The 24,164-nt window shown below is 46.3% G+C and overlaps 1 protein-coding gene across 2 annotated transcripts in view; it reads left to right on the forward strand.

Moving 5' to 3' along the window:
- LOC122558816 (plexin-A1-like) overlaps positions 1-24,164 on the forward strand; it is a 588,446-nt gene that overhangs the window by 461,978 nt on the left and 102,304 nt on the right. For both annotated transcript variants that reach the window (XM_087994072.1, XM_087994073.1), the window contains exons 18-19: positions 517-756; positions 1,535-1,678. In XM_087994072.1, coding sequence (XP_087850198.1) covers positions 517-756; positions 1,535-1,678 — 384 coding nt within the window. The remainder of the gene's footprint in view (positions 1-516; positions 757-1,534; positions 1,679-24,164) is intronic.

Here is a 24,164-nt window from a genome sequence, read left to right on the forward strand (position 1 = left end):
TGAAGGACATTCACGAACTCGATGAGTTTTTGGAACAATCATGGCCACCATTGCTGAGCCTGTCTTTTAATTCCAGATTTTGTGAATTGAATTTAAATTCCAGCCGCTGAGTTTTGAACCCTTCCCCTACTTGTGACTCTGGATGTCAAGTCCATTGACATTGCTATCAGTCCATCCTCTCTCACCGTCTCCCGTGTCCCCTTCCTAAAGAAGTGCTCTGGTTGGAGGTCAATTGAAAATGAAACATTTCAGAGCCTTGAGATTGACAGAATTTTAGTTTTCAAGCATATTAAAAGTTACAAAACCCGGGTGAGTGAGTGGATCGACCATAATCAAATTGTGGGATAGAACAGACTCTTGGGCAGAATGGCCTGTTGCTGCTGTTTTCTCTAATTTTACTTCATGGTGATTCACTGTGAAACAGTGTTTGACAATGTTCCCATGTGATGTTTTACTGTCTTACAGCTAAAAACAAGTGCTTGTTAACTTATAAGAGTAACTGTGTCCCTCCCACAGGGATGCAAGGTGTTAAATGACACAGCCATGATCTGCAAGGCTCCATCCATCGCAAACAGTGGGCGAACCTCCCTGGAAAGTCCAGCTCAGCCCGACGAGATTGGCTTTGTCATGGACAACGTGCAGTCGGTGCTGATCATCAATGGAACGGGATTCACTTATTACCCGGACCCCGTCTTTGAGATGCTGAGTCCGTCCGGAATTGTTGAGCTCAAGCCCAGCTCGCCAGTTATACTGAAGGTGAGAACTCAGTAAAGTCAGGAGTGGTTACCGCTCTCCACACCTTGGGGCCACTGTCCCATCCCTGTGTCTCTTAATGGGGAAGGCCATGAGGATGTCAAGGCTGAGTGAGTCAGTGTGACTCAGGAGCTCTGCAGATTTCTGAAAAGTATCCACTTCTGTGCTCAGGTCAAATACAAATCCCCTTTTCCATGCGTTTGCAGTTTAGTTTCTTTCTAATTAATGTTATAGCTGCATTTGTTCATATTGTCAAATGATGTGAGTGGGCTTGTGTTTTTATGAACAGCTGTGTGTCACTAGTGTGTGTGTCTTTGTGTGTGTGTGTATGTGTGTGTGTATGTGAGTGAGTGAGAAAGGTTTTTTGTCCACCCTCCCTCCCCCTCCCCTCCTTTTGCCCATCCTCTCACATTTCCCCACCCCCTCCCATCTCTCCCTACTCCTTTCACTCCCCCTCTCCCTTGATCTTCCCCCACCCTCTCAATTTGCCTACCTGACTGAGCACCTCTCACTGGTAGCTCATCCCTCCCTGGTACAACAGCTCACCCTCACCCCTGAGCCCCTTCCACAGGGTGTGATGCTAGTCTCAACACAATGGGCCAAATGGTCTATTTCTCAGCAGCGATGTTTGCTTTTTCTTTTCTCAACCTTCCCGTGGCTTACCTTTGGCAAATTAATGGTGCAGGGACACATTGAGATGGACGTACGGGCTGGTGGTGCTGTGTGGGATGGAAACCCATTTGGTCTTTGGAACCCATTTGGTCTTTGTCTCTGTTTGTAGGGGAGGAACCTGATTCCCAACGCTCCTGGAAACGTCAAGCTGAACTACACGGTGTTAATCGGGGAGAATGCTTGTGTATTGACCGTCTCGGAGACCCAGCTCCTGTGTGAGCCGCCCAACCTGACTGGCGAGCACAAGGTTATGGTGAGTGTGTGTTTAGTGTGTGTATGCACAGGAAGAGACTGTTCAGCCTTTCCTGCCTGTGCCCTATCTCAGAACCTGCGCTGAGAATCATGGCCCCCACCTCACATCCCCACCTCCACTGCACACTGTTCTTTTTCAGAGGTAAAAATTCAAAATGGACGTTTTACAAGTCCCTTTCAGAGGGTGGTTAACAGTTAGCTAGGGGAACACTCAGTGGTTAGCTCAGTGGTTAGTGCTGATGCTTCACAGCGCCAGGGACCCAGCCTCGGGTGACTGTCTATGCAGAGTTTGTACATTCTCCCAAGTCTGTGTGGGTTTCCTCCAAGTGCTCTGGTTTCCTCCCACAATCTGAAGATGTGCAGGTCAGAGTGGATTGGTTTTGCTAAATTTTTGTATTCATTCATGGGATGTGGATCTTACCAGCTAGGCCAGCATTTATTGCCCATCCCTAATTGTCCAGAGGGTAGTTCAAGAGTCAACCACATTGCTGTGGGTCTGGAGTCACATGTAGGTCAGACCAGGTAAGGATGGCAGTTTCCTTCCCTAAAGGACATTATTGAACCAGTTGGGTTTATCAGCAATTGACAATGAATTCATGGTCATCAGTAGACTCTTAATTCCAGATTTTTTTTAATATTGAATTCAAATTCCACCATCTGCCATGAAAAGATTGAAACACAGGTCCCTGGAGTATTACATAGGTCTCTGTTTAATAATTGGGTGATAATGCCATTAGGCCATCACCTCCCCTTTCTCTGTAGTATCTGGGGATGTGTAGGCTAGGTGGGCTAGCCAGGATAAAGGTTTGTGGGAATTGAGTAGGGTGTTCTTTGGATGGTTGGTGTGTTGTTAATGGGCCAAATGGCTGCTTTCTGCACTGTAGGGGATTTTATGATTCTACATTGCTGTAGGATGCCTGGAGTCATATATAGGCTATTCCAGGTAAGGACAACGATTTCCTTCCTTAAAGGGCATGAGTGAATCAGATGGGTTTTTACAATGATCCAGTAGTTTCATAGTCACTGTTACCAAGATGAGTTTGCCTTCAATCAATTTAACTTGAATACTGATGGAACTCTGTGCCTGGAAGGGTGGGAGAGGCTGAAATCCTCATAATCATAGAATCCCTACAGTGTGGAAGCAGTCCATTCAGCCCATTGTGTCCACACCAACCCTCTGAAGGGTATCCCACCCAGACCCCCTCCACTGCCCCTGTGACATTGCATTGCTCATGGCTAACCCACCTAGCTTGGGCACTATGATCAATTTCCCATGGCTAACCCACCTAGCTTGGACTCTATGATCAATTTCCCATGGCCAGTCCACCTAACCTGTGTATCTTTAGACTATGGGGGGAAACTGGAGCAGCAGGCAGAAACCAGCACAGACACAGGGAAAATGTGCAAACTCCACGAGACTGTCGTCCAAGGCTGGAATTGAACCCAGCTCCCTGGAGCTGCAAGGTAGCAGTGCTAACCACTGGGCCACTGTGCCGTTTGAGCAGCATTTAGATGTGTACTTGCGATGCCAAGGCTGTGGGCCACATGCTGGAGAATGGGAGCAGAATAGTGAGGTGATTACTTTTGAACGGCATAAACTAGATGGGCCGAAGAGCCTCTTTCCTGTGCTGTAGACCTCATGAAACCAGAACATTACCTTATTTAAAGAAATGAGCATCCAGGTTCAGCGTGTAATAGGGAAAGCAAGTGGAGACTTGGCCTTTGTTTCAAAGGTAATGGAACATGAAACCAGCCCCAACTTGGGCTGTCTCCATCGTCACTGCACAACCTTTGTTAGCAAGGAACCCCGTTACCACATACAGGCCCCAAGTGGGAACCCTGTCACCAACCCTCTCAGGAATAACCAGGGACTGCCAACAAGTGCCGATCTCGCCAGCACCTCAAAGATGGAAGGGACACTGACAAAAATCGATTGTTGTGCCCATCTCTAACGTGCGTTTGGTCCACACAAACTCACTGTAATGCTGTTTCTAAAGAGCAGACTTTTAAAACAGGGGTTGGCTGTGATGCGATTACATCACCAACACTTTAAGCGCTGTTTCTAAAGCGTGACTTTTCTATCATGCGGGGTCGTACAAGAACACAACCATCGCGCTTTAGCAGAACTGACTGTACTCAGTGTTCACCAGCACAAAGCAAATGAAAATCCCACCCGCCTACTGTTGCCATACTCTGCAGCTTTTATTTTCCTACAAAAGACAAATTTGTCTTGTCTACCACACCCGTGGTGAAGATTGAATTTTAAAATGAGTCATAGGAAGTAACACAGCAAAACCCTACTTTCACTTTGATCTTAAGTATACATTCTGAAGGCTTATTTTTAATTATGCCTCCCTCGCTCGCTCCAAGTCTGCAAAATCCCGGATGGATTTAAAGGGATAAAACCCAGCAATAAGCCTCACAGAAATTCATCAGCGTGTTTATTTGCAAAGAAGGTTTAAACTTACTTTGAGCTGCCCTAACTGAGTGCTGATATGAGGCTTTCCCAGAGCCAGCCAGAACTGACTGTTCTTTCTGAGCTAATTTTCTTTTGGAAATGCATTAGGGGCAGTGTTAGAGTGGGAGCAGACGCCAGGATAAAAAGAGAGAGCATTCTTTTTATTCTGCAAGCTTTTTTTATTCTCTTGTGGAACATGGGCATTGCCGGCTGGGCCCAGCATTTATTACCCCGTCCCTAGTTGCCCCTTGAGAAGGTGGGGGTGAGCTGCCTTCTTGAACCGCTGCAGTCCACCTGCTGTGGGTTGACCCACAATGCCCCTAGGGAGGGAATTCCAGGATTTTGACCCAGCGACAGTGAAGGAACGGCGGTATATTTCCAAGTCAGGACGGTGAGTGGTTTGGAGAGGAACTTGCAGGGGGTGGTGTTCCCATGTATCTGCTGCCCTTGTCCTTCTCAATGAAAGTGGTCGTGTGTTTGGAAGGTGCTGTCTGAGGATCTTTGGTGAATTTCTTCAGTACACCTTGTAGATGGTACACACTACTGCGACCATGCATTGGTGGCAGAGGGAGTGAATGTTTGGGGATGTGGTGCAAATCGATCAGGCTGCTTTCTCCTGGATGGTGTTAAGTTTCTTGAGTGTTGTTGGAGCTGTACCTATCCAGGCAAGTGGGGAGTGTTTGCTTGGTCTTCTAGCCTGCCCATACATACATGCCCTTTTTTAATCTGTTTGTGGATTGTGAGCATCACTGGCTAGGCCTGCATTTATTATCCGCCCGTAATTTAAAAGCCGCCCACATTTACGGTGGATCTGGAGTTACATGTAGGGCAGACTAGATAAGGATGGCTGATTTCCTTCCCGTAAAAGAATTAATAAACCAAGCAGGGAAGGTGATGGCCTAGAGTATTATCACTCGACTATTAATCCAGAGACAAGATTATAGTGGTGCTGGAAAAGCACAGCAGGTCAGGCAGCATCTGACGATCAGGAAAATTTTGGGCAAAAGCCCTTCATCAGGAATCCAGAGTTAGCCCAGAGACCCAGGTAATGTTCTGGGGGCCAGGTTTTTTTTAGATTAGATTTTTTTTTAGATTAGTTTTTTTTTTAAGATTACATTACAGTGTGGAAACAGGCCCTTCGGCCCAACAAGCACTCACCGACCCGCCGAAGCGCAACCCACCCATACCCCTACATTTACCCCTATACCTAACACTACGGGCAATTTAGCATGGCCAATTCACCTGACCTGCACATCTTTGGACTGTGGGAGGAAACCAGAGGAAACTCACGCAGACACGGGGAGAACGTGCAAACTCCACACAGTCAGTCGCCTGAGGCGGGAATTGAACCCGGGTCTCTGGCGCTGTGAGGCAACAGTACTAACCACTGTGCCACCGTGCCGCCGTGTCGCCCCATAGCAGATGGTGGAGTTTGAATTTGATTAAAAATATCTAGAATTAAGAATCTTAGTGATGACTGTGAATCAATTGTCGAAAAAACCCATCGGGAAGGAATCTGCCATCCTTACCTGGTCTGGCCTACATGTGACTCCAGATCCATAGCAATGTGGTTGACTCTTAACTGCCCTCTGGGCAATAAATGTTGCCGAGCCAGTGATGCCCTTGTTTTGTGTATGAATTTTTAAAAATGGGGTGTTGCAACAATTGTCTCCATCATCACTAGGTTAGCTTTTCTTTTCAGATTCTTGTTACATTTTGCCGTCTGCCCTGGTGGGATTTGACTCCCTGTCCCGTGAGCATTATCCTAGGGTTCGGGTTTATTCATGCAGTGACTTTAACTGAGACTCGTCACCTTCAGCCCTGAGCATAAGATGGAACAAATTACTAATGAAGGGACGCTTTTGGAGGATCAGGACTGAGAATCATGAAGAAATGTATGGGTGGCACAGGAGTTCAGTGGGTGGCATGGTGGCTCAGTGGTTAGCACCACCGCCTTACAGCACCAGGGACACGGGTTCGATCCTAGCCTTGGGTGATTGTCTGTGTGGAGTTTGCGCACTCTCCCCCTGTCTGCGTGGGTTTCCTCCCACAATCCAAAGATGTGCAGTTCAGGGTGAATTGGCCGTGCTAAACTGCCCATAGTGTGGATTATTAGTCAGGGGTAAATATAGGGTGGTGGGTTACCCTTTGGAGTGGACTTGTTGGATTAAAGGGCCTGTTTCCACACCAGAGCAATTCTAATTCTAAATTGTTTTGAGGAATTTATTTTAGCCAATGGAGGTTAAAGAATAAAACAGTGTCCCCCCGTAAAGCGCAAGAAGAGCAGAGAATGGGGGAAGAAAATTGGGAGAAAGCTGTGAGAGATTTCGGAGTCTTCTTGCATGAATTACAAAAAAAAACTAACACCCAACTTCAGCAAGTAATAAGGAGGGCAGGTAGAATGTCAGCTTTTATTTCAAAGGGAATGGAGAATAAATATAGGGAGGTTTTACTAGAATTATACAAACCACTAAACAGGCCGCAGCTGGAGTACTGCAAACCATTATGGGCTCCTTATCTGAGGAATGATACAGTGATATTGGAAGCAGTCCAGAGAAGGTTCACTTGGATGATACCAGGGATGGAGGGACTGTCTTATGAAGAGAGGCTGAGTAGATTGGGCCTGTTCTTGCTGAAATGTTGAGGGATGAAAAGGGACCTTCTTGAAACATAGAATTCTTCAGGGACTTGATCGGGTAGATGTGGAGAGATTGTTTCCCCTTGTGGGAGAGTCTAGGACCAGAGGGAATCATCTCAGAGCAAGTGGTTGCCCATTGAGGACGGGGATGAGGAGGAATTTCTTTTCTCAGAGGGTCATAACTCTGTGCAATTCTTTGCTGAAAAGGGTGGTCAAGGCTGGATCATTGAGAATACTTGAGGCTGAAATGAGCAGATTTATTAGTAAGGGTTGATCAGCCGTGATCTGATTGATTGGCTGAGGGAACTCGATGGGCTGAATGACCTCCTTCTGAACCCCCCAAGCCAACATGTTACGGACAGAATATTCAGGTATGGATTAGATCCAATCGGATGGCACAATTCATCTCACTCTGACTTGTTTTGTCGTTTCTGCGCATGGCCGAGATGATGGGACAGGTTTTGGGGAAGATGGTTGTAAGTTATGGCAGTAATTTCCTGCTGCGTTTGGCAGCTTGGAGCCTGTGGTGTGATAGTGGTGTCATGGGGAATACCGTGAACTAGCAAGGGTAATGCCCTGGTGGCACTGGCTCGCATCCCACCACAGCAGCTGTTGAATTAAATTTTGTTAATATATCTGCCATAAAATCCTTGTTGTAGCAATGAGCACCATTGATTATCGTCAAAGCCCATCTACTTCACCCATGGCCTTTTGAAGGAGATCTAGGCAGCATGTACTCCAGACGCAGAGCAAAGTGGCTAACTCTCAACTGCACTGGTTAAGACAACCAGCATTGCCCATATCCCAGGAAAGACTGAAGAACAACAAAAAGTGTGTGACCCACAAGGAATCCATGGTATTGTTGCTCCCTCTCGTTTCTCCCATGGCAACGGTTGCCAAGGAGCTTATACTGAAGATATGTCCCTGCTCCACAATACATAATCCTTCTTTTAGAGTAAACCTCAATTTCCTTACACCACTTTCGAGGTGAAAGAATGTATTTTTGAAACAATTGTGTTTTCTTTCTTTGAGACGTTGAGGTTAGTTCTTTTGGAGTTTGGACTCACAGTTATTCTAGATGGTAGTGACATTGACAATATCTGAAGGTCTCATTATTTTTGAGCGGGGAGCTGGATTTCTGTCACTCTTCACGATACCCGTCCTCGCTCATCTTTGGCTGGCGTACTGCCACATCTCTTACCCTCTGCTGCCACTGACAATGCCATTCCCTGAGGGGGCCGGCAGCTCTCGGAGGTTGGAATTTCACCGCTGCCAGGGACCTCAGGAGTGGGAGGGCGGAGGGTTGATGGTGGCCACTTCAGTGTTGGCCTGGTCAGGCAAAGCCCCCACCCCCACCCCAATTCTCCATAGCAAAGTGATGGGAGTGGGAGTGGGGGTAGGACACTGTGGCCAGGAGAGTGGCTCCACAGCAGCCTTGGGGCATCCAGGCCAACATTATACATCTGAGATCCTTCAACAGAATGGCACAACATTAAGCCTGTGATTAGAGAGGATGTTTCCTCATGTGAGGCACTCTGGAACGAGAGGTCATAGGCTTAAGGATGAGGAATAGCAGGTTTCAAACAGAGATCAGGAGAAATTACTTCTCTCAAAGGGACATGAAACTGTGGAGTTCACTGGCCCAGAGTGCAGTATATGCTGGGGATATACCGAGTAATTGGAAGGAGGAGGTAGACAGACTTTAACCAGTAATGGGCTGAAGGGTAATGGAGAGTAGGCTAGAAGGTGACATGGAGACCAAAATGAGATCGCTCAGGATAGCATTGAAAGGCAGAGCAGGCTTGAGGGGCTGAATGCCTTACTTCTGCTTCTTGTGTTCATCTTCAAGAACATCGCCCCCTACCCTGACTAGATCAGATAGGGGTCAAATCACCTAGCTGTGAGAATGAGACGCTACCTCCAACTCGGTTCCAAATGGGGCATGGGTCAAAAGTATTCAGTTTTCACCATTGGGGTTGGGTGGCTGTTTATTCCTGAACACCACTCCAAGCAGATCATCTGTCCATTATCACGTCACTCTCCTGTGAGATCTCCTGGGGTGGCACGGTGACTCAGAGGTTAGCACTGCTGCCTCACAGCATCAGGGTTCTAGGTTTGATTCCAGCCTTGGGCGACTGACTGTGTGGATTCTCCCCGTGTCTGCGTGGGTTTCCTCCCACAGTCACAAAGATGTACAGGTTAGGTGAATTGGCCACGCTAAATTGTCCATATTGTTAGGTGCATTAGTCAGAGGGAAATGGGTCTGGGTGGGTTACTCTTCGGAGGGTTAGTGTGGACTGGTTGGGCTGAAGAGCCTGTTTCCACACTGTAGGGAATCTAATCTAATCTTGCTGTGCACCGATTGGCTGCTGCATTTTCCTGCATGTCAGTGGGGCTCTACAGGTTCTTCCCTGGCCCATTAAAGCCTTTGTTACATCCTGAGGTTGTGACCGGTGCTATACAAATGTAAGCTCTTGACATCCCCCTCTCGGACAGTTAAATTGGGTTGAAGAATCTGTCATGATGCCAGGTCGGTGACTAGTTGCCTCTGTTTCATTAAGTAAAGAGTTTGCTGTGTCTTACTGTGTCTTGAGTGACTCTTGACAGTAGTAAGTGAGTGAAGGATGAGGCAGTGAGTGTTTAATACAGTGGTGGGAGCTAATGGAGCAGTAATAATCCACTCTGACGATATTTCAGCAGCAAGTTATGGTGGCAGCTCATTTGAACAACTCTATCCTGACATGCCCTTCTGAATAACATGCCCAGTAAAATAACAAAGAACATCCACACTCATTGTCCTAGGATGATAGGACTGTGGATGAAGAGAGACTGAATTGTTTAGGACTGTAATCACTGGAGTTTAAAAGAATGGATGGAGAAGGGGGAATCTCATAGAAATCTATAAAATTCTAACAGGATTCGACGGAATAAACACAGGGAGGATGTCCCTGGGAGAAACAACAACCAGGGGTCACAGTCAAAGGGGAAGGCCATTTCGGACTGAGATGAGGAGAAATGGTGTGCTTGTGGAACTCTCTATCACAGAAAGCAGCTGAGGCCGAAACATTGACTGTTTTCAAGAAAGAGATAGATATAGTTCTTAGAGCTTAAGGAATGGTGTGAGAGCTGGAACAGGGCACAGAGTTATATGATCAGCCATGATCATATTGAACAGCATGGCTGGCTCAAAGGGCTGAGTGGCCTCATCCTACTCGGATCTTCTCTGTTTCTCAGTTTCCAATCCTTCATTGGGGAAGAAAGCAAGAGTTTCTCGTCAGGGTGAGGATGAAGATTGAATGGAATTTCATCTATCATGAGAACGCCAGCTGGAACTAGCCTTCCTTTATTTATTCATTGGATCCCAAGGTCCACATTTATCACTTGTCCCAAAAAGCCTTTGAACTGAGCAACTTGCTTTGCTGTTCTCGGAAGACAATTAAACGTCAACCACGTTGCTGTGTGCCGGGCAACTGACTGTGTGGATTCTCCCCGTGTCTGCGTGGGTTTCCTCCCACAGTCAGAAAGATGTGCAGGTTAGATGAATTGGCCACGCTAAATTGTCCATAGTGTTAGGTGCATTGGTCAGAGGGAAATGGGTCTGGGTGGGTTACTGGAGTTAGGTGTAGACCAGACCAGGTGAGGATGGCAGATTTCCTTTCTTGTGAATCAAATGGGATTTTGCAATTGATGGTGGAGATGTGGTCGCCATTACTGAGATGTGGAGGTGCTGGTGTTGGACTGGGGTGGACAAAGTTGAAAATAAAGTTATCGTCCAATGGGTTTATTTGGAAGTACGAGCTTTCATCAGTTACTGAAGGGGCAGCATTCCGAAAGCTCGTGCTTCCAAATAAGCCTGTTGGACTATTACCTGGTGTTGTGTGATTTTTAACCATTCCTGAGGTCAGCTTTCAATTTTACTCAGAAGATTGAAATTTTATTGGCGACAGCAATGGGATTTGAACTAGTTTTCTCAGGACATTTACCTAAGCCTCTTCCAGTGACATGGCCACTGCACCACGGGTCTTTCTCTCCCTCCCTACTGTCCGTCCAACCACGTGTGGTGAAACCCATTGTTGGTCTTCAGCCAAACTGCCTAATGGAGGTTTCAGTCAAGGGCCTTTTTCAGTGGCATGGTTGTGTGACCAGTTTCGGATTGATCTCCTTGATGACTAGCCATCCCCAAGTGACTTGGAACTCAGGGCCAGGAAAGGCTGGTGGAGGTAGAAACCTTACCATATTTCGAAAGGACTGTGATAGGCCCTTGAGGGTGGTGTTATCTCTCAGGCTGTGAACCAGGAGCTGGAAGGTGGGACTGAGCTGGATGGCAGGGACAGGCTCGGAGTCACTGTAAATGTCAACGGTTGGAATTTCTGGGATCATTATCCATCCTGTCTTCGGTTGTTGGGGGTGGGGGCTGCTAACAGGTTTGGTGGGTGGTTCAAACATAACTGAACACCAGCACAAATGTCTCCTTGGTTCATAAGTTCGGAAGCTATAGGAGCAGAATTAGGCCATTCGGCCCATCGAGTCTGCTCCGCCATTCGATCATGGCTGATATGCTCCTCACCCCCATTTTCCTGCCTTCTCCCCATATCCCTCCAACCCATTATCAATTAAAAATCTGTCTAACTCCTCCTTAAATTTACTCACTGTCCCAGCATCCACCACACTTTGGGGTTGGGAATCCCACAGATTCACACCCCTTTGGAAGAAGTAGTTTCTCCTCAACTCTGTTTTAAATTTGCTCCCCTTAATCCTCTCTCATCCTAGAATGTCCCACAAGAGGAAGCGTCTGCTCCCCGTCTATTTTATCCACACCTTTATCATCTTGAATACCTCAATTTGATCTCCCCCCATCATTCTAAATTCCAGAGAGTATCGGCCTAAACTGTTCAGTCTCTCTTCACATGACAAACCCCTAATCTCTGGAATCAATCTAGTGAACTGTCTCCAATGCTACTACATCTTTCCTCAAATAAGGGGACCATAACTGTGCACAATACTCCAGGTGTGGTCTCACCAATGCCTTGTGTACTGATTGAGTACTATACACTTGCCCTTAGCCACAGTGACGGTGGGGACGTCAATCAGTAACTGCTCCAGGGCCAGAGAATCCAAAGGTGAGGAATGAAAAGCTGGTTTCACTAGAAGTGATTGTGATGCCATCGAGTTACATGTCAATATCCAAACTGTTCACCAAGCTCTGCTGGGGAAGACACTCGCTATCTTTACCTCATTACTGGTTCCCTCCCACAGTCCAAAGGTCTGCAGGCTAGATGGATTAGCCATGGGAATTGTGGGGTTACAGGGATAAGGTAAGGGGGTGGGTCTGGGTGGGATCTGTTCAGAGGGTCAGTGTGGACTCAATGGGTCGAATGGCCTGCTTCCACATTGAAGGGATTTTATGTTGAATGATTCTATGATTGATGGTAGTGCCTGGTTCTCTGGGGAGGTGGTGGCTTAGTGGTATTATCACTAGGCTATCGATCCAGATGCTGTTTTGGGGACCCGAGTTCGAATCCCGCCGTGGCTGATGGTGGAATTTGAATTCAATAAAAATTATCTGGAATTAAGAATCTAATGATGACCGTGAGTCCATTGTCAATTGTCCATCCGGTTCACTAACATCCTTTAGGGAAGGAAACTGCCATCCTTACCTGGTCTGGCCGACATGTGACCTCTGACCCACAGCTATGTGGGTGACTCTACATTGCACTCATCCTGTGAATGAGTAAAGGCAAAAACACTGTCAGCCTAGCTGCTAATTCCAGATGTATTTTATGAATTACATAGAACATAGAACAGTACAGCACAGTACAGGCCCTGCTGCCCTCAATGTTATGCCAACCTTTTATCTTACTCTAAGATCAAACTAACCAACATACCCTTCATTTTATTATCATCCATGTGCCTATTCAAGAGTCACTCAAATGTCCCTAATGTCTCTGAGGCGGAAGTGAGGTCTGCAGATGCTGGAGATCAGAGTCGAGAGTATGTTGCTGGAAAAGCACAGCAGGTCAGGCAGCATCTGAGGAGCAGGAGAATCAACATTTCGGGCATAAGCCCTTCATCAGGAATGGGCTGTTACCGAATGGGCACAGTGCTGAGGTTGGTAAAGCAGTAGTGAGTAGGAGAAAGTGAGGAGATGCTGGAGAGTCCGAGACGAAAAGTGTGGCGCTGGAAAAGCAGGTCAGGTAGCATCCGAGGAACAGGAGAATTGCCATTTCAGGCAAAAGCCCTTCATTTGGAAAGCACCACACCGCACTCTGACCTCGTGGCTCAGTGGTTACCATTGCTGTCTCACAACACCAGGGTCCCAGATTAGATTCCAGCCTCGGGTCACTGTGTGGAGTTTGCACATTCTCCCCGTGTCTGGGTGGGTTTCCTCCCACAGTCCAAAGATGTGCAGGTTAGGTGAATTGGCCATGCTAAATTGCCCATAGTGTTCAGTGCATTAGTCAGAGGGGAATGGGTCTGGGTGGGTTACTCTTCGGAGGATCGGTGTGGACTGGTTGGGCCGAAGGGTCTGTTTCCACACTGTAGGGAATCTAATCTACTACCCGCACCCACCACTCCCTGTGTAAAGAACCAAACTCTGACATCTCCCCTAAACCTTCCTCCAATCACCTTAAAATTACAATTCAAATTCTACTGTCTGCTGTGTTGGTCTTGAACCTGTGTCCCACAGAGTTGGCTTTCCAGGTTAATTTCTGGTGTTTTCCCATGTGCCTCAGTGTTACACTTTGTGCTGAGATGCTGCTGTGAAGCACTTTTAAATATTTGAAATCCTCAGATCAAAGATACAGGGGAATGTGCAATAGACATTTCTTCAGCAGTGACCTCAAGTCACTGTCTTTGAGGGAAATGGGAATGGAGACAATGAATAATTTCAGGAGGAAATGTGTTTGGTGCTGTGATATAATCATGCAGAATTTCGGACATACAGCAACGTGGGGGAAGGTAAAGGAGTAACCGGATTGTACTTCAGGGAGTAGTCATGGGGTTGATGGGCTGAATGGCTTCCTTCTGTATTGTAATGTCACCACATTGAAGATGCTACACAAATATAGGTTGTTGTTGAGCAGCTGGAGCTGGTGTGGTTGGAGGATTAACCGCTCCTCAGATATCGAGAGGTGATGTGCATTTGAAGCAGAGAGACAGAGAGATGGTTTTCACATGGTCCACTCAGTGATATGTAGGTCTGAGGCTGGGCGAGAAACTCAGTTGGAGACAAACCTCCCAGGTCATTCATCACACTGGGATATGCTTCTCCACTTTGACATTAGGGAAGTGTGCCTGTGGGCAGGGGGAGGGGTGTGTTAGTGGGGGTAGGGGTGTGGGGGTGGGGTCAGGGGGAGGGGGGAGACGTAATGTGAGCCAGAGATGGTGAGGGTGTGTGTGTGTTCGTTCGTTTGTGTGTGATTGTGAGTGTGTGTGTGTCTGTTAGAGAGAGAGTGTGTGTGACTGTGCGCGTGGGTGCGTGTGTGTGGGTGTATCTGTGAGAGAGTGTAGGTGTCTCTGAGAGTGAGTGTATGTGTGGTTGTATCTGCGTGACAGAGTGTGTGTGTGACTGTGTGAGAGAGTATGTGCGGTTGTGTCTGTGAGTGGAGAAACTGTGACTATGTGAGAGAGTGTGTGTTGGTGTGTCTGTGTGAGAAAGTATATGTGTGTTTCTGTATGAATGTGTGTGTTGCGAGAGAGAGTGAGTGTCTGTGTGTGACTGTGTCAGAGTGTGTGTCTGTGGGTGTATCTATGAGAGAGTGTGGGTGTGCCTGTCTGAATGTGTGTGTGTCCATGAGCATGTGTGAGAGTGTGTGTCTGTTTATGTGAGAGTGTATGTGTGTGACTGTGAGAGAGTGGGTGTGGGTGTGTCTGTGAGAGTGTGTGTTTGTGTGAGAGTCTATGTGTGTGACTGTGTGTGAGAGTGTGTGTGGGTGAGTCTATGAGAGAGTATGTGTGTGTCTGTGAGCGTGTGTCAGTGTAAGGGTGTGTGGGTGTTGTGACTGTGTGTGTTTGTCTGTGAGCCTGTATCTGTGTGAGGGTGTGTGTGTGTATATGAGTGTGTGTCTGTGTGACTGTGTGTGAGTCTGTATGGGAGTGTGTGTGTGACAGACAGTGTGTGTAGGTGGTTTTTAGCTGGGTGTATAGGACAGGGTGTGTATAACTAATCGATTTGGGATCGAAATGGTCTATGTTTTGAAAGTCTGGAGATGACTCACAAAAGGCAGATGATAGTGCTGCTTTGTGTTTGTGGTTGTGTCTCCACCAAAGGGAAGGTTAATTCTGAAAAAGCTACAGCTGCTGGAAATGCTCAGTGAAAATGTGAAACGCAACAAGTCACAGGAACACACCGCGTGGCAGAGACTGGAGTCTGGGGTCAAACATTACTTTCAGCAGGAAAAGTGGATCAATACTGGGGGACAGTTTATGGGCAGAGAGTGTGGCGAGGGAGGGACTGGGACTACCTGAAGCAGAAAAAGCCATGACGTTCTGAAACATTAATACAACAACCTCCCTTTACACTGTGCAGGAACTTGTCCCCGTGATTGAATTAAGCAGCATGTTCATTCAGTTACTTGTAACAGGCAGTTAATAGTGGAATTAATTAATAAGCCTTAAGAGTTAATTATAACAATAGAATTCCCCCCCGAGGGGCATTATGGCTGTACCTACAGCACATGGACTGCAGCAATTCAAGAAGGCAGCTCACCACCACCTTCCCAAGGGGCAATTAGGGACGGGCAAGAAATACTGGCTCAGCCCATGACACCATCCCATGAATGAATTTTAAAAAACCCACTGGAAGCTAATGTGTGCAGAGCAACATCCCACTAAATGTAATACCAATATAAGCACATCGGAGCAGGAGGAGGCCATTCAGCCCCTCAAACCTGTTCCAACATTCAGTCAGCTCATGGCTGACCTGTGGTTTAACTGCGTGTGCCTGCCTTTAGCCCATATCACTTAATACTTTTGCTTTACAAAAACTCAAATTTAACATTTAAAACCGAGTGATTGGGTAATACAGAAGTTGAGAATTACTGTAGATAGAGACACTTCAGATATTTTCTACTTAACCCATTCTGAAATGTTACTATGCATCTCTGGAAGAGGAGTTGAACTGGAGTCTCCTGGCTCAGAGGCATGGACAGTACCACTGCACCTCAAGAGCCCTAAAGATACATTTTATTGAAGCATTTTGTCTCAGGGAATGAGCAAGAATATCAATGATAAGGGGAACACCATTTTAAAGAAGAGAGTATTGATTGGCTGGCAAGTGGACTCTGCTCTCTGTTACCACGAAGAAAGAATCCAGGAAGATGATGAATGACAAATAACTGTTGAAGCCTGATCAGTTTCAATTTAAGCAAAGCTGATCAGTTAAATGTCAGTCATCACCGAGCATCTGCCAGGGCAGTACCTCAACCAATTAAACTCCACTTGCAAACTATTCGGCACATTAAAATGCTAATTTTTCTAGCCAAAAGCTGTGAGTACTGCCAATGTCCTGATAAGCACCAGATTTAAAAAAACTTTGATAAAATGCATCTTTTCTCAGTTATGAGTCATTACGTGATAATGACAAGATAATGTGTTTTCATGTTGATTGGTTAATAAAGAAACATTGGACAGCATACTGACAGTAACTTTGTCTGCTCTTCTGCAAAATACAGCCTTAGAATCCTTCATCTGAAAACCTCAGGATCAACTGCGTTTGGGATAAAGGGTATTTTAGGTTTTCTGCCAAAACAGACCAAAAAAAAAACCACATTATATTTCCCCCAAAGGGCCCCCCTCCATCTCTCCTCATGTGGGGCAGTCGAGAATGAGAGGTCACTGTTATAGGATAAGGGGTAGCATTCTCAAAGGAATGGACTCCCCCAGAGTGTAGTGGATGCTGGGATCTTGAGTAAATTTAAGGAGGAGACAGATTTTTAATTGGTAACAGGTTGAAGGATTATGGACGGCAGGCGGGAAAGTGGAGTTGAGGCCAAGGTGAGATCAGCCATAACTGCATGAAGTGGTGGAGCAGGCTTGAGGGGCTGAATGGCCTCCTCCAGTCCCAAATAGATAACTGCGTTCGGGTCCTTTGGAAGAAAGCTTCACTCTGGGATCCTTTCAGGTCAAGAAAAGATTACTCCCTCAATCTCAACTTGTGTTAAATAAGCAGCAAGTAATTGTGTACCTTATTGCCTTTGGACAGACACGAACAGGCCGACAGCGTAAACACTGTCTGCTGATTATTGTGCTCTGTCCTCTCTGTGCAGCATGTTTCTGCAGTGTGACACATTCATGCAGAATCACATTCCTTCTCTCCATGGATCTACTGAACATACCAAATTAGGTTGATTTGGACTTATGGCTGTTATTGCAATGTTGGGAAGTCAGTGACACACAAACGCGGAGCCCATCGGGATGATCGGGAAGAGCAGATCAGTCTTGATATGTGCAGAAGCACTTTGCAAAGCGATTTATTTTCTGTCTGGATGAAGCCGGCTCAGATCTCGGGATCAGAATGGGGAACTTTCAAATCTCTGTAGTAGTGGGCTAAGGCTTTGAGACTCCTTCACTCAGTCACTCTGTCAAACTTCGACAAATCGTGACAAAGGTGTATTTTCTGTGGAATTATTATTATCCACCTGGGATGTGAACGTCACTGGCTGGGCCCAGCCCTAGTTGCCCCTTGAGAAGGTAGTAGTAAGCTGCCTTCTTGAACCGCTGCAATCCATGTACTGTAGGTAGACCCACAATGCCTTGAGGGAGGGAGTCCCAGGATTCTGACCCAGTGAATATGAAAGAATAATCATATAACGTGACTGAGTTTTTTTTAACGCACACTGCTAATTACAACTATTTAATAGTCCGAATCAATAGGTTTCAGGCTAAAATAGGAACAGACAATGCTGGAGAAACTCAGCAAGTCTGGCAGCTTCTGTTGGGAGAGAAATAGAGTTAATAATTCTAGTCTGATTAGACACCTCTTCGGATTTGTGGCTATTTGATGACCAAACAATATCAATTTCTGGAGCTGTGCTTAAACCATAATCCATAAGAAATAGGAACAGGAGGAGGCCATTCAGCCCCTCGATCCTGTTCCATCATTGAATGAGATCATGACTGATCTGAGGTCTTGCTCCATAAACCTGTTTTTGACCCATATCCCTCGATGCTTTACTACATAAAAATTTTTTAAAACTAATAATTGGTGCTGCATGAGCTGTCACTTGTGGAAGAAAGTTCCAAGTCTCTCCCATCCTTTGTGTGTAGAAGTGCTTCCTAACATCTCTCCTAAACGGTCTGGGCCCCAATTCTCAGACTGTGACATCTCATTCTAGATAGGGATAGAACACATAGGGAGAGACATTTTGGTCGAAGGTTTGAGAACCGGAGGTGGGGCTGAGGGAAGGGGGGGGACACTGATTCAAGGTGATTGACAACAAAAACAATGACAACAAAACCAAAATTAGCTTTCCACAGCTAGTGGTTAGGATCTGGAATTCATTGCTCAATGGAGACAGGAAGATTCAAGACTTCTTGGATGGCACAGTGGCTCAGTGGTTAGCACTGCTGCCTCACAGTGCCAGGGAACTGGGTTCAATTCTAGCCTCAGGCAACTGTCTGTGTGGAGGTTGCACATTCTCCCTGTGTCTGTGTGAATTTCCTCCTGGTGCTCCAGTTTCCTCCCGCAATCCGTAGATGTGTAGGTTAAGTGAATTGGCCACGCTAAATTGCCCATAGTGTTCAGGGACGTGTAGTTAGATCCTTTATCAGGGGTAACTGTAGGGGAATGGGTCTGGGTGGGTTACTCTTTGGAGGTTTGGTGTGGACTTGTTGGGCCGAAGGGCCTGTTTCCACACTGTAGGGATTCTATTCTAGGATTCTTTCCAAATAGAATGGGATCATCATCTCCAGAAAAACAAATTACTGAGCTATGGGAGAAAAGCCAGGGAGTAAGACCTGGTGAGCTCCAGCAAACAAATGTCACATTGGCCTTCACTGCAAAAAGGGTTCAAATTCAGGAGCAGGAATGTCTAACTGCAGTTGGACAGGACCCTGCTGAAACCACACCTGGTGGATGGTGTACAGTTTTGGGTTCCTTACCCATTGAGAGGGTGCAGTGACAGTTCACCACATTGGTTCCTGGGGTGACAGGATTGTTGCACGAGGAGAGATTGGGTCTGTACTCCCTGGGAGTTTAGAAGAATGAGAGGGAATCTCAAGGAAATGGGTAAAGTTCTGACAGGGCTGGAGAGGCTGGATACTGGAAAGATGGTTCCCTGTGGGCTTCCACAAGAACAGGTCATAGTCCCTGGATACACGATAGACCATTTTGGAGAAATTTCTTCACTCAGAGTTTGGTGAACCTGTGGAATTTCCAACCACATACAGTGTTTTTTAATTCATTCATTCAATGTGGGAGTTGCTGGCTGATCCAGTATTTGTTACCCATCCCTAGTTGCCCCTTGAGAGGGTGGGGGCGGGCTGCCTCCTTGAACCGCTGCAGTCCACCTGCTGTGGGTTGACCACAATGTCCTTAGGGAGGGGAATTCTAGGATTTTGACCCAACGACAGTGAAGGAACGGCGATATATTCCCAAGTCAGGACGGTGAGTGGGTTGGAGGGGAACTTGCAGAGGGTGGTGTTCACAATTACCTGTTGCCCTTGTCTTTCTAGATGGAATTGGGTTTGGAAGGTGCTGTCTGAGGATCTTTGATGAATTTCTGATAGTTAGGGACGGCATAGTGGCACTGCTGCCTCACAGCACCAGGGTCCCAAGTTCGATTCCAGCCTCTGGCGACTGTCTGTGTGCAGTTTGCATGTCCTTCCTGTGTCTGTGTGGGTTTCCTCCGGGTGCTCTGGTTTCCTCCCACAGTCCAAAGATGTGCAGGTCAGGTGAATTGGCCATGCTAAATTGCCCCATAGTGTTAGGTGCATTAGTCAGAAGGTCTGGGTGGGTTACTCTTCAGAGGGTCAGTGTGGACTGGTTGGGCTGAAGGGCCTGTTTCCACACTGTAGTGAATCTAATCTAATCAGATAGTACACACTGCTGCTACTAAGCTTCAGAGATGGAGGTAGTAGATGTTGAAGGTGGCGAATGGGATGCCAGTCAAGTGGGCTACTTTTTGGGCTCCATTCCTGATGAAGGGCTTTTGCCCGAAACGTTGATTTTCCTGCTCCTCGGATGCTGTCTGACCTGCTGTGCTTTTCCAGCACCACTCTAATCTAGACTCTGGTTTCCAGCATCTGCAGTCCTCACTTTGGCCTACTTTGTAGAAAGAGCTTTGGCGAATATCTGCAGTGTATTTTAGACGATATCTTTTGTGGAAGCAGAACTACGAATATATTTAAGAAAGCAATAGAAGATTTCTAACACCTAAAGGTGTCACTGGGTCTAGAGAGAGGGTTGAGTGTATGGCATTACAGAGAGGGTCTGACATAATCGTGTTGACTGATGGAGAATGTTTGATGGGTTGAATGCCCTACTCCTATCTTTTACATTTCTATAAATTGCTGTCAAAAAGCAATTTGATAGCAATGGGCCAAATAGCCCCCTCCTGTGCAGCACCCATTCTGTGATCAATTAAAGAATTACATGCCGATGGAATCCTATGCAATGGGAGTGGACAGGAAGGGATTCAGTACATTGGGATTCCCAACTTTAGGAACAAAGGAAGAGATAACCAGAGTCTTCCAGAACTATCATGAAGCTGTGGGTGGCGCTGGGGCTGGGGGTGGGGGGCTTTGGAATTGCAGAGAGTGGGTGGGAATGAACATTGATTTGTTGGAATTCTCAGACCAAATTAGAATTTAGCTCTGAATCAGTTGGCTGTTTCTCTTGAGTGACCCATCTCTGAACTTCTCTCCCTCTGGTGGAACAGGGGTGACTATTTCTGCAGGTGGAGGTGATGAAGGGTCATTTGAAATAATTTAACTTCCACTTAATGCTCAGCAGCAGCAGATTGTGTGACTAAACTGCCTTTGTGAGTAGCTGTCTGCTGTTAGAGTAATGGCTCGCACACACACTGAGTTTATAAATCCTTGCAGTGAGCATGGACATCTTGTTATTTCTGTGTTGCATGCCTGTCTCTCCATATGGTGCTGCTTTTTGTCAAATGGTTTCATTAGTAACTAAGTTATAAGTCTCTCAGAGATTCATAAAGTGCCATTTGTACTTAACTATTTGATGATGTCGCTAATTTTCTTGAAAGAAAAAGGTTTTTTAAGTTTCTTGGCATTTATATTTCTACTCTTCACACCTACCATTAACACCTGTTTTGCAATCATATCACTCCTTTACTGTCATTAACACCCCCTTTAGTTTTTGCTCTGGGCATCTCACCATCTGTTACACTCGCTCATCCTCCCCCAAGCATCAGCCCTATTCATTTCCAAACTCGAAACGTTAACTCTGTTTCTCTCTCCACAGAAGCAGCCAGACCTGCTGAGTTTCTCCAACAGTCATTTCTTGTTATATCTCATGCCAATGACCACACACAGTTTAAAGGCAAAATATAAGCAGGGCACATTGGATAGACTCAAAAGATCATCAGGTTCTGCGGAATGAGAAACAGAATTCATGTTTCGCATTGATGACTCTTCATCAGAACTGAGGGTAGATTAATAACCTCGGATGTTTTGAGTGTGTGAAAATGGAGCGAGTAAATAGACTAAAGGAAAGTATCAGTGACAGGTTGGAGAGATTAAATGCTGAGAGGCTTCATGGTACGAAAGCCAAAGGAAGTGGAAATGGTCAGGTCAAGGAGCGAAAGATGTCAAGATGAGGTGTGAATGTCTGGATTGTGAATGCATTATTACATACGGTTCTGGTCACCACACTATCAGAAGGCTGGCGATGCTTTCGGGAGGGTACAGAAAAGGGTTACCAGATTATATTTTTAAATTTATTCATGGGATGAGGGCATCACTGGCTACGCCAGTGTTTATTGCCCATCCCTAATTGCCTAGAGGGCAGTTAAGAGTCAACCACATTGCTGTGGGTCTGGAGTTACATGTAGGGCAGATCAGGTAGGGATGGACAGGCAGGAGGCTGGAAGAACACAGCAAGCCGGGTAGTACCAGGAGGTGGAGAGGTCACCATTTTGGGTGTTAACCTTCTTCAGTCCTGCTTGCTGTGCTCTTCCAGCCTCCTGCCTGTCTACCTTGGATTCCAGCGTTTGCAGTTTTTTGTGTCTCAGACCAGGTAAGGATGGCAGTTTCCTTCCCCGAAGGACATTAGTGAGCCAGATGGGTTTTTTTTTCCCCTGACAATCAACAATGGATTCAAGGTCATAATTAAACTCTCAATTCAATATATTTATTGAATTCGAGTTCCACCATCCACCCTGACAGGATTTGAACCCAGGCCCCCAGAACGGCACCTGGGTCTCTGGATTGCTCGGAGAAAGTGAGGTGCTGGAGATCAGAGTTGAAGTGTGGTGCTGGAAAAGCACAGCAGGTCAGGCAGCATCCGAGGAGCAGCAGAATCAACGTTTCGGACATAAGCCCTTCATGAAGGGCTTATGTCCGAAACATTGATTCTCCTGCTCCTTCGATGCTGCCTGACCTGCTGTGCTTTTCCAGCACCACCCTCTGGATTAATAGCCCAGTGGTAATGCCACTAGGCCATTGGTGCCTGGTATGGGTTTAGCTATGAAGAAAAGCTGGATAGACTCACGTTTTGTTTTTGCTGGAACGCAGGAGGTTAAGGGGCAACCTGGCGGAAGTTTATAAGATTGTGAATTGCATGTTCAGAGTGGAAAGCATGAGGCTTTTTCCCCAGGGTGGAGGGGTCAATTACTAAGGGACACAGGTTCAAGGTGCGAGGGGAGCAAGTTTAACAGAGATGTATGAGGCACATTTTTCACACAAAGGGTGGTGGGTGCTTGGCACATATTGCCAGAGGAGGTGGTGGAAGCAGACACAATAGCAACATTCAAGAAGCACCTGGATGGATACATGAATAGGAAGGGAATAGAGGGATACGGATCCTGTAGGTGAAGATAGTTTTATGTGGAAGGGCAACGTGTCAGCACAGGCTTGGAGGGCCGAAGGGCCTGTTCCCCTGCCGTATGATTCTTTGTTCTTTGCAAACGGAACCAGAAATAATCAAGACAAGAAAAAGAAAGTGAAATGAAGGCAGAAGTTGCGAACTAAAATTGTTGAACTATTGCAGGGGTGAGTCAAAAGATGGGGTGCTGTTGCTTGGGTATGCACTGAGCAGCAGCAGAACAATGATGCTGGTCATGGTCGGAGAGGTCAGAGTGCAACAAAAGTGAAGGATTGAAATGCCAAGTGACAGGAGCGCAGGAACGAGCCTTCAAATTACTGTGTATTACATTCGGCACATTAATTATTTCGTGCCAGTTACCCTATTCTGTAAGAAGATCAAAAACATCATATTCCCAATCCTTCCAAAGTACGTTCTGTGAGTGTTCTCTCCAGATAAAAGCAAGATACTCCTGCTGGAGGGTTGGAAAAGGAAGAGAAAATGATGCGAAAACACAGCAAGCGTCGGAAATAAAAAGGGAAAGAACTGCGGATGCTGTAAATCAGAAACAAGAACCAAAGTTCCTGGAGAAGCTCAGCAGGTCTGACAGCATCTGTGGAGAGAAATCAGAGTTAACATTTCGGCTTTCGGGTCTGGTGACCCTTCCTCAGAACAAGTTCTGATTACATAGAACATTTCAGCGCAGTACAGGCCCTTCGGCCCTCGATGTTGCGCCGCCCTGTCATACTAATCTGAAGCCCATCCCACCTACACTATTCCACGTACGTCCATATGCCTGTCCAATGACGACTTAAGTGCACTAAAACTTGGCAAATCTACTACCGTTGCAGGCAAAGCATTCCATACCCTTACTACTCTCTGAGTAAAGAAACTATCTCTGACATCTGACTTATACCTATCTCCCCTCACTTTAAGGTTGTGTCCCCTCGTGTTTGCCGTCCCCATACTTGGAAAAAGGCTCTCCCTGTCCACCCTATCTAACCCTGTGATTATCTTATATATCTCTATTAAGTCACCTCTCAACCTTCTTCTCTCTAACAAGAACAGCCTCAAGGCCCTCAGCCTTTCCTCGTAAGACATTCCTTCCATACCAGGCAACATCCTAGTAAATCTCCTCTGCACCCTTTCCAAAGCTTCCACATCCTTCTTATAATGCGGTGACCAGAACTGTACACAATACTCCAAGTGTGGCTGTACCAGAGCTTTGTACAGCTGCAGCATAACCTCCTGTTTCCGAAACTCAATCCCTCTATTAATAAAGGCCAAAACACTGTATGCCTTCTTAACAACCCTGTCAATCTGGGTGGCAACTTTCATTTGGAGTCCTCATGATAGGTTGCCATTTTGTTTTAATGTTGTTCTATTTTTACGACCAGTTTCCT

The sequence above is a fragment of the Chiloscyllium plagiosum genome, unplaced genomic scaffold (genome assembly GCF_037043375.1).
Source record: "Chiloscyllium plagiosum isolate Xiang-an unplaced genomic scaffold, Cpla_swu_hap1 HiC_scaffold_14, whole genome shotgun sequence".
Taxonomy (NCBI): Eukaryota; Metazoa; Chordata; class Chondrichthyes; order Orectolobiformes; family Hemiscylliidae; genus Chiloscyllium; species Chiloscyllium plagiosum.